Source organism: Python bivittatus, unplaced genomic scaffold (genome assembly GCF_059951505.1).
Source record: "Python bivittatus isolate LINGU-HERP-01145 unplaced genomic scaffold, Pbiv_v1 ctg000580_np1212, whole genome shotgun sequence".
In the NCBI taxonomy this organism is placed as follows: domain Eukaryota; kingdom Metazoa; phylum Chordata; class Lepidosauria; order Squamata; family Pythonidae; genus Python; species Python bivittatus.
In genome coordinates, this window is record NW_028277087.1 from 10,633,851 (window position 1) to 10,645,222 (window position 11,372).

At 40.5% G+C, this 11,372-nt stretch overlaps 1 protein-coding gene across 5 annotated transcripts in view; it reads left to right on the forward strand.

Moving 5' to 3' along the window:
* Nucleotides 1-11,372, forward strand: part of ARHGEF18 (Rho/Rac guanine nucleotide exchange factor 18) — a 61,975-nt gene that overhangs the window by 24,199 nt on the left and 26,404 nt on the right. For all 5 annotated transcript variants that reach the window (XM_088149571.1, XM_025174169.2, XM_025174170.2 and 2 more), the window contains 2 exons: nucleotides 9,208-9,275; nucleotides 11,295-11,358. In XM_088149571.1, the coding sequence (XP_088005697.1) occupies nucleotides 9,208-9,275; nucleotides 11,295-11,358 (132 nt within the window). The remainder of the gene's footprint in view (nucleotides 1-9,207; nucleotides 9,276-11,294; nucleotides 11,359-11,372) is intronic.

The window sequence follows — 11,372 nt, forward strand, 5'->3', positions numbered from 1 at the left end:
AAATCACTATAAATGTGGGATTTTAGAGAAAGATAGCTGTTTCTGGCCAAGATTAGATGCTCCCCCTTTCAAGGTTTTGTTGACTATCATTTTTAATGACCTCTTAAATTGGTTTTAGTGGTTTTTTAAATGTTTTATTATTTTTTATAACTGTTCGATTTTGATTACTCATACATTGCCATGATGGTTTTGGCAGAAGGGCAGTGTTAAAATAATCACAATAATAAAGAACTGAAAAGGAAAGGTTGTGTTGTTATTAGTAGATTGGCCAAGCAATTCTATCCTGCAGTTAAATGGAATAGTGGGTGTGAGTGGTTATTTAGCTGTTACAGCAGTGCAAAGCTGAACAGATTACATAAATTCTCAGCCTGGGAGGAGACGGAAATAACCACTGAGAAAATCTTCAAAAGGTGCAGAAACATCCATAGTCTGAACATTCTTATATGTGCTGCTAAAGACTGTCAGTCTGGGCTGTACTACTATATTTCTATGGATATACGAACCCAGTGGCAATTGGGTTCATACTTTTTGCATGGTTCTGATATTCTCAGTGACACCTGAATACCCCAAGATATCTGCCAATCATCTGACATCTTTGAAAACATACTTTCTGATTTCCTTATGCCAGTGTTTCTCAATCTTAGCAACTTTAAGATGTGTGGACTTCAACTCCCAGAATTCCCCAACCAGCTGGCTGGGGAATTCTGGGAGTTGAAGTCCACACATCTTAAAGTTGCTAAGATTGAGAAACACTGCCTTATGCTAATCATAATATTTGGAAAACCATGTAGAGGCAGAAAAGAAGGAAGAAGCACTCCAAACACTTACAATTCCCTGAGCAGATGGCCTGCTTGTAATTCTCTTGAGCTCTATTAAGAGCTCTTTTCTGCTGCAAGTTCTAAGTCTGAGTTCCACCTGGCAAAAGTGCAAAAAATATATTAACTTTTTGTTTGTCTAGCCTCTCCCCTTTCCCTTCTCATTTCCCCTCATTTAGGGGGAAAGAACAGAAGCTCTTGGAACTTAAACATATACAGCAAATATCACAGAGCAGTTTCCTGAGCACTCTGCCATAAGAACAGATGGGACTCGCATATCTTTTGTAAGCCTTGAGATCAATCAATATACATCAAATTCTTAAATATAAAACTCCCTTAGTTGAAGTGAGGGTAGAAAAATGGGGGGGGGGCATGGCAGTATATGAAGATCCAGCTATGCCAATTAGCAGGAGTGCTGCAGCTGCTACAGTTACTGTGGAAAAAACCATGGTATTTTAATTCATTTTTGAATTAGACTGGGATAAAAGATAGTTAAGAAATATATTACGTTAAAAGTAAATAAATGTTGTTGCCATGTTTTCCTTTTTATCCTCCAATCCTCTCACAATAGGGAAGTCATACTCTCCCCTCTGTCTGCCTTACACTCTATAGCAATGATGTGGAGGTTCAAACTCCATTCAGCTCTCCTGAGATCAGACTAAGCCAGGTCTTCAGTGGTCTGGCTTCACAAATTACAGAAATGGATCCCTATCCCTAATTCCAAAAAAGAACTCAGATGGCAAAGTCAAGGCCAATATTAAACAAAAACGTGTGGATTGTTAAAAGATGGGTGGGAATTCCTGGACTATGGTCCAGCAGACATGCAGGTACAATGTCTCTCATAGCAGCAGCTCTCTAATAAGAACACCACCTGTTGTGTGATTGGCTTGTCTGGTTGTCAGTTTAATGGAGTAATAGCTAAGATTATCTTAATTGCTTCTCTAATGGGGATAGACCTTTGGAGTTTGCATGATATTGGGTGTGGAATACTGTAGTCCAAAACATACAGGAAGACAGCCTGTGGAGAACAGGAGAGAAAAAGAGACACATGAAGTCATCAGTAGCGATAGCTCACAATTCCTAAACTTAGATGCATAATAAATGTGTGTGAGAGTAAGAAAGAAGAGAGAGTGAAATGAAAGAAGACTTCTGTCACCTGGATGCTGGTTTCCTGAAGGTTTTCTGCAGGTTTTGGCACTAGGAAATAGTTTAATTATTATGGTATTTCTTCCACTGGAATTCCATTGTGCAGTAGTTGGTAACTCTGCTCGGTGTATCTGAATTATTCTGCAAAATAGTATCTGGTTAGCAGGGGCAGTGTTTACAGCATATGATCTGCTTTTACCAATACTAGCATGCCTGTGTGGAGAACGACTGCTTCTCCTGTACTGCTGGGGGAAAGGAGTTGTGTAGCTGTATCGTTTAGACAGGCATGATATTCTCACAAGCTTTAGGAAAAAATGGAATTGAGAGAGAGATGTTTGAATCCTGAGCTGTGTTCTTCAATATGCTATCTCTTGATTATGGCTGTCTCTAATTTTTCCTCCCTTCAGTTGAGTTTAATGGTAAGGCATTCCTTGAATCAGGATTACTGTTGATGGCTGTGGGCTTCCATTATATTTGTTGCCTGTCAGCTGCTGGAACTAAACTCTGGGATTGTATCCTTAATTAGGTAAGGTCCTTACCTAGCTAAGGTGCTTAGTACAAAAATCAAATTGCTGAAAAGTTCCAGCAAAAGCGAAACAGTGAAATGATTATTAGCATGTAATTAATCAGTTAGCTGGTTGCCTTGAGAAAGAATCAATTCCAATTACAGAGAGAATGAGCACTATTTTAGCATTAGACCATCAGATTTGATTTAGACAAATCAGGTGAATAAGTGGGTATACATCTTTTTGTGCAGCTGTAATTTGTTGTGGATTTATTTGCAAGATGAGTCTTACTGGGCAGCCTAAGGATGGGCTTTCTGATTTATCCTGGAAAGTTTTTCCTATGAAAGCAATAACAATCAAGGTGCTAAAACAGGAATGTTGATTTGGTGTGAAGGGAGATATTTTGAAAATTTGGTAAAGTAGATGTAGAGTTTGCTACAGAGGGGTGTCCAGCAACAAACTCATCTTCCAAGCCAGTGTGGTATGGTGATCAAAGTACTGGGTTAGGACTGGGGAGATATGGGTTCACATCCAGCTTCAGCTGTTGAAACTCTTGGTGATTTTGGGCCACTCTCTCAGCTAGTACATGTCATAGGCTTGCTGTTGTAGGGTTAGAGTGAGATCCTAATGTAAGCTGCCTGGAGCTCTCATATATGAATGTAATGAACAAATAATTGAGTTTTCCCCCTCTACTCTCAGGCTTCCCATAGAAGTAGATGAGGAGTTGTGCACTGGGGTCAGAACATGCAAATCCAGTTGCTTGTGACTGACTCATTCAGCAACGAACTTTGCATAGGAAGCTATGCCACAACTAGAGTAGCCTTTGGGCTTTGGCTTTTGGTTCACCTGGAAATGAAAACATTTGCCTTGGCACACCCTGTCTTTCTCAGCTTGCCTTTCAGGCAGAGAAGTTTTTATGCCTGTTAATCTCACTTTATAAACATGCCCTCCCATTGTTTATACAGCAGGAATTAGATAGATACCAGGGAAAGCTTATGTAGAAAAGCTCTGAGAAAACCATGCTTGTGTAATGAATGAGCCCAAGGCTGCTCTTTAAGAAGGTTGAGTTAGAAAAGCTACGCAAGCATGAAATGGTCAAATTAGAAGGATCAGTTTCTCTCCTTGCTGTCCTCCCACTTAAAAAAACAGGACTAGTGTGTGCCAGGTGAAATAGGAAAGATATTCCTAAAAGTATTTCTGTTTGATATCACTGGTGCCTGATGTTTCTCAAACTGAAAGCTCCCTAAAGAATTTTTGTCATGCGTTGTCTTCTCTCTAGAAAGTAAGTTGTATTTAGAGACGATGTGACTGTCTGGCAGCTGAGGAAATAAATAGTGGACTGCATCTAGTAGTCAGGTTGAACTTTAAGAACTGGGCCTATTTATAACTTATTTATAATCTAAGTTTCTAGGGCTGCCTGTTTGTCATCGATTCTGGGTGGCTTACAAAGATTAAAAAGAGAAAAACAATACACTAGTACATTAAATGCGCAAATAAAAGATGATCGTACCAGAGGGAGAAAAATGTACTGGCATCTGCACCACATGCATTCGGAAATGTCAACCTTGCACCTGTATATATTCCATGTGCAGGCAGATTTTAATGTTTGACATGCAGGTGCAACTTTGTGATTCCTCAATTTCTAGCTAAGGGATGGGAGGGAACGCATAAGTGTTTTCTTTCTGGTTTCTTCAGTCCCTGTGTTCTGTAAAACTAAAGCAATAAACAGAAACTTGCTTATACAGCCCAATAGGTTACAAATCTTGACTTCACAACTTTATTTGCTTAAAGATACATGATAGACATGGACCATTCCACATTGCTCAGATCCTACCTCCAGTACTGTTCAGGGCAGCACATTTTAAGGAAGATTTAATGAAACAAAAACAAAGTGAGAGAAGGGCAATGAGGAAAATCAGGGAATTGGAAACTTAAGTCTTAGGAAGAGAGACTAAAAAAACTGTGCAAGTTTTGCCTTGAGAAAAAATAATTGAGGAAAGGATATGATAGTATTTTTTAAGTATCTAAAGGGATATATTTCAGTCTTGGCTGTGTCAGAAATGAAGTACAGTGGTACCTCTAGTTACGAACTTAATCCATTCCGTGACTCTGGTTGCAACTCGAGTTGGTCTCAAGTCGAGGTAAAGTTTCCCATAAGGTTCAATGTAAATCCGGTTAATCCATTCCGCCCTCCAAATTTGGTCGCACCACGAGGCAAATTTCCCCATAAGGTTCAATGTAAATACGGCTAATCCGCCCTCCGAATTTGGTTGCACCCTGAGGTAAATTTCCCCCATAAGGTTCAATGTAAATACGGCTAAACAGTTCTGAAACATATGCATTTTATTTTTAAACCTCAAAAACCTTCCAAACACCACAAAAACCTTCCAGACGCCACAAAACACACCACAAGCCTCACCGAACGTCTCCTTGCTATCGCGATCTTGCCCACAGGAAGCCGCGTGGCAGCAGGGAAAATGGCCACGGATCTGGTTTGTAAGTAGAGGTGAGTTCATAAGTAGAGGTAAATTTTTGGGGCCGAAGCTGGTCGTATCTCGAAAAATTTGTAAGTAGGGGCGTTCGTAAGTAGAGGTACCACTGTACTGTACTCCTGATACGCTTTTTGCAAACCTTTAGAGAAGAATTGTCTTGTTTGCTTGTTTTTAATTAGATGCATTTAATATTTAAATCTCAGCAGTATTTGGCCAACATGGCTTGGATGTTGTGCAGGGCCAGTACTTAGATGGGAGAGTACCAGAGAATACTGAACCATAGACAAAAAAAGCACCACCCCCGAGGAAGACGTCAAGCCATTTTTGTACTCGTGCGAAGAAAACTGCACAAACATATCATGTACCCCCAGAAGTTGAATTTAACATTTTTAACATTTAAGAGAGAGGCTGTGGTATGTTGCAATGGTATAGCATTTCTAATATGGTATTTAGGTCCAGCTCCTACCTAAAGATAAGTTTGAGGAAGTAGGCTAGTGCTTGCTGCTGGTTCACTTTTGGCTTTTTTTTGCTAGCAGGAGTGGCGAAAGAAAACAAGAATTTTCGGTCCTTTTTTTTAAAAAAAAGCATTACATGTGAATTGGGGTCCTTGGTTTCTTCTACTAATCCAGAATCATGAGCCAAAAACAAACCCTCACTTACAATTCTGGTATATTAAGAGAAGAACAAACCAAGTCTCCTACTTTGAACATAATGCTAAGCAAACAACAGATGCGTACGTGCTTATTTCCTTAATCCTTGGTTAAGGGAGCTTGGTTGGATGTAGTATGATGTGTTTTTAAAATGTTGTGTAGCTATGGGGTTCTTTTTAGGAGATCTAAATATGTGTCCCTTTAGAAGTCTTGATTTTGTTTGCTTTTTTTCCTGTTTCTGTTGATAAAGGGAGATATCCTCAAATATATAGTAATATATCAGTCCCAGTGGTCTATTTTTTTGTCTTGAGTTGGTTTTCTTAGAGGGAAACATTTCCTATATGTGTGTATTCAGTCCAGTACACCATGTCTGAAGTAGGTGAGTCTAGTAATGGGCTTTCAGGTGCTTTTCCCATGTACTAGAATAAACCTGGACAAGTTTCAGGCATGTTTGTCTTTTTTTTTTTTAGTATAGCAGTTTGGATATGTATGATATAGCTTCTGCCTTCAGCATTGCAGGATCTGTGAAATTACCTCAGATGTTGGGACTTTAGCGGAGGGCTAGTTTCAGAATCCCAATGGCTGCTGTGCAAATTTGCATTTGAAACTAATTCAGAAAATAGACAAAACAGAGCTTTGAGGCAAGACTGGTTGGTTTCTGCTTTTCAGCATTTCCACTTCCCAGATACTTCAAATACCTTTCAGGGTGAGGTCATTCTAGTTATTTTTGTTCCTGGTGTCTCATTCTGTACTACTTTCAAGTCATTCTAATGGCTGTTTGGGTCAGAAGAAGACGTGGGAGTTGAAGGTCAAGATATTGGAAAGAAAGTACAAGAATTTTTCCTTTGGGAGACATTTGAAGTTTTAGGTGCCTGGCAGCCCTTGAGATGTTGTGGTCCAGCTGCCATGTGGTCTTTCAGTCGCTGCTACTGCTGTTTACAGGACATTATCAGGGTGCTCAGCGCTGTCCACGGTAGAAGAGAAAGGTCAGATACGTATCTCAAAGGGCTTAAAGTCAATAATTCAGCAAAGGGCAGATGGCAAGGAACAATATGCTAGTAAAGCTTGACTTCAGCCAAGGAGGAGACAAAGCAAAATGGCTAGTTTTGTGAAGAGATTTGAAGGAAGTAAGAAAGGTGGCGTCACAGAGGCCGTTCCAGGCAAACAAAACCTCTGTCCCTCCTGCAGGATGCGGGGTGTCACCTAATAAGTGCAGTCATTATTGAAATAAGGGGTGGAGCAGCAGCCTTACCTATTGGTATTTCATGGGCTGGGGGAGTGAAGAGTTTTTCATGGCTGCGACCAGGTGCTATCGTTTATATTGCTCCCAGGTTTGTAAATGTCTCTTTGTTTAATATCTTCTGTGGCAAGGAAAACTTTCCTCCAAGCAGAAATCACAAAAAGCAGCTTTTGTTTTTCTCTTATGCTGCCACAAAAATGGTGACTACGGCCAATCCTGCATGAGAAGGTTTTTCAGCAGGTCCTGTATGTTTTTCATTTGTTCAAATATGGCTCCAGAATTGCGGAGGCTCTAAGTTAGCAGAAATGTTTGCTTCCTTGTGCTGCTGCAGCAACACAAGCAAACATTTCTGCTAACTAAGAGCTGAGTCTTAGGTTGTTCACTTCTTGGCCAGTTCAGCCTGTTCGTTGCAAGGACATGGCGTGCGGTTGTTGGAGTGTGAAAGGCCTGCCGTTTGTTGGGCTATATCTTGTGTGAATTATGTAATCTGGTTCAGTTTGCCTTGGAAACCGTAGCCTCCGAATTTGACGTCTGTTGCAGGAGAGGGCGGTATTCTGCCAGTGTTTGGCAGCTCTGAGCAGAAACTAGCAAAGCAGAAACCAACTTTGACTGTGTTAAGGGCAGTGGTTACTAACAGGCCATATACCTGGATCATTCTCTTTCCATATGGACCTGTCTTGGACACAGAGGTTATGCTCATTTAAGGTGCTGAGGGTTCTCAATCTGTGGTCTGGAAAAAGCCTCTATCTGCCCAGGAGACTGGGTATTTGTTGCCAGTTATAGCAGATAGCAGGGTTAGTATTGGGGTGTGATGTTGTTCAGATGATGCATATACCAGCTCAGGGGGCTTTTTCAGCTTTGGCCCCTCCTAGCCCTGCTGCTGCTCTTCCTTGCTGTTCTTTGATCAGCATGAAAATTAGGAGAGGAGAGGGGAGCCCACTTGCCATCATGCTCTAACACCCTACACATTTTTTACTAGATAGAACTTTGCTTTGTGGTAATTCCAGCTGCTTGTAGGGACTTAAAAAGAGGTGATTTGAGTACCTCAGTGGGTGCTGAGGGAGGAGTGTAAGTGCACTGATGCCTGTACCCTTCCTGTTGCTCAGCCCTGAATTATACTGAGTGGCAGCTGCCAAGGTAAACAGTCCTTTTCTTAATCTGCCTGAACTTGGCACCTTCTGCTCCTAAAACAGATGCTGTTCTGGCTAGCTAGGCCCACTGTCTTTCTTTTAATGTGCTTTGTTACTACTGTACAGATAGTCCTTGACTTATGACCATAATAGGGACTGGAAAATTTGTCATTAGGCAGTGCAGTTGTTAAGTGAGACATCACGTACCTGATTTTACGACCTTTTTTGCTGTAGTTAAATGAATCATCGTGGTTATTGAGACTCACGTGACCATCACGTGACCTGCCAGCTTCCCCATTGACTTTGCTGATCGGAAGCTGGATGGGACGGTCATAAATGGTGATCATGTGACCGCAGGATGTTGCAACTGTTGTAAAAGTGTGACAGTTGCCAAGCGTCCGAATTGCGATCACATGACTGCATGGATGCTGTGACGGTTGTAAGTGTGAGGACCAGTTGTAAGTCCATTTTTTCAGCACTGTCGTAACTTTGAACAGTCGTTAAATGAATGTTCGTAAGTCGAGGACTATGTGTATGTGCAGCTTAGTGGTAGAGCACCAACTTTGCATGGAGAAGATCCTAGTTTTAGGCTCTGATATTTCCAGTTAAAAGGATCACAATTACTTGCCCTAGATTTTGGATAGTAGCAACTAGTTAGAATAAATTTATGGCTGGAAGGACCAATGATTTGAATTCAGTCTAGGACAGTTTCATGTGCTTAGAAGAGTACTTTGATAGATAAGAATATGTATGTGTGTTAAAAGAATTCTGCTGAACACTATTACAATGTAGTATCCTTGCTGTTGAAGGAGGGATTGGGCTAATTGGTTGGAGGGAGATCAGCTTTCCCAACTAGTTACTCCTTAATAGGGCTGTGCAAAGGCAAAAAGATCATTTGGGACACACAGGATGTTCATGTGACACCTCTCTGCAACTCCCTAAAGCAGCTGCATCTTCCCTTGGGATTGCATGGTTACCTGACAGCTGAAACATGATTGTGGGAAAAGATGTCTGAGGAGTTGTAAATAAATTGCAACATGCCTATCCATAAGTGCTGTCCATGGTAATCTTTAGAATCTTTAGAACCATATTGGTTTGCATGTGCCATATTGTTGTAGTTTCTGCAGGATTGTCATTCTGTAGCTTTCAGAGATACTGCTAACCTAACATGAGTGTCACTGTGAATATGTGAAAAAAGTTCTCAATTTTCTCTTTCTTTCCTTATCAGATTGTGCAGTAAATGTTCACAAAAACTGCAAGAATCTTCTGCCTGAATGCAGCAGCAGCAGGTCCAAGGTAGGCCACACAATCTTATTCACATACACACTTATTTATTTAATCATTTCTGTAGCACTCTAATTTCTTATAGCTCAAGGTGGTTTACAATCCAGATAAAAATTAAACAAGCAGCCCAGATTTATCATTCATATCAAAGTGTTTCATAATGTGCGGGCTGCTTTTTTTGATTCTGATACAAAAAGGTTCTGATACAGCTGTTCTGGGCTTGAACAATTTGAATGAAAAGATGTAATTGTTTATCTTCAAAGCCAGAGTACGGTTTGCTGTTGCAGTTGAAATGTCTGTGAATAGTAGTAGGTGACTTGAAGAAATGAGCCAATCAGTTTATTTTAGGTAAAGACAGACAATAATCATATTCCATTAATAGCAGTGGGGTGGAGATAGAATTAATGGAAATGAGTTATGATTACTTCCTGAATCTTTCTAAAAGGAGCTTTAATTAACAGGATCAAAGTAGGCTAATAGTTTGTCTTGCCCAGTACTGGTAGATGACTAGTAGCATCTTTTAAGTGGTTCAAGCAGAGAGTTTCCTTTTCTATTACTTGCTACCAAATTATTAATGTTCCTTCCCAAATACGTTCTGTCAATGTCCCTGAAGAAAAAGTTGGGTAATATTATTGGTTGACTGATTGATACACAAAACAAAACCAGAATATTTGTTTAAATCTTTTAAAAATTGCCCTGTACTGGAGAATGTTTACTTTCCATTTAGTTAAAACTGGGGAGAGTGAGATTATTCCTGTTAATATGTTGCTGTAAACAGCCATTTAAACCTTGAAGTAGGATTGAGGAACTTGTAGCCCTCCAGATAATTCCTTCCCTGAACATTGATCCTGCTAGCTAGGGTTGATGGTAGACTAGTGTTTATGGCATCAGATTAATGTGGCAACTTCATCATTGTATATAATTGTTTAACTAGTGGAAGTTAGTGGAAGCTGTCATGGTGTGCAAGTCCCCAGAAGGACTTGACAGACTTTAAGTGCATCTGTGAAGAACACAAATTCCAGAAAAGTACCACTTTTATTTGTTACGAAGATAAAACAAACAATTACATCAAAGAAAAGCCAAACAACTACTTAAAGACTGGTATTCCTTTTATAATTGTCAGCCCCACTAGGTAGACCAGAGCAGGAAATCAACTCCACAGAAAGAATAGAACTACTTTTATTGAGATTAGCTATAATAACTGAATCTTGCAAGTCTGATGTATGTATTGTACCTCCTCCCTATCCTTATACAGGTAGGCCTCGCTTAACTACCACAGTTGGGACCGGCAGCTCCATCGCTAAGTGACATTGTCATTAAGCAAGACATCACATGCCTGCAACAGACTTATGACCTCACTTCTGCGGTTATTAAACAAATCACACATGGTCATTAAGCGAGACATCATGTGACCACGACTTGTGATTTTACTGCTGGCTTCTCTGTTGACTCTGCTCATCGGAAGTTGGCTGTGAAGTGCGCAAATGGTGATCACATGATTACGGAATGCTGTGACGGTCGTAAGTGCAAGGACCGGTCATAAAGTTGCATTTTCATCACTGTTGTAACTTTGAATGGTTGCTAAACAGGGCAGTTATTAAGTGAGGTCTACCTGTTCCAGTAAATCAGGGAGGCCTCTTCCAAATGTTGCTCTGGACTTTAAAATGTTTCAGCCCCTTTTGCCCAGGTAACGTTCTTGCTTATTTCTGTCCAGGTCATCTTCCTTACTCTCTGTAATAACAACTTCCATTGGGTAGTTGAGGATCTGAGATATAAACCCCAACGTTCCTGTGGGTATTTGAAGCTCCCATTCAATCCTCAGTGATCCTCAGTTAAGAGTATAGATAGGTCCTAGGTAATAAGGCTGTCCCGCTAGATCAGTGTGTTTGAGTTCAGATTAGGGAGCTGAAAGCTTTGAATTCAGGGAGTTGGGGCTTGCTTCGGAGCTGTTGCTCTGTGGAAACGAATACCAGTTTTGGCATGGAGCTGAAGCATGTGTGATTCTTTCTCTCTTTTCTCTTTCTGTTATAGCAAAGGGATTTGCAACTCCGGCCCTCAGGCTCCCCCCCTAGTTTACTCCAGAGTGCCTGTCCAGGTTTGTATAAAATA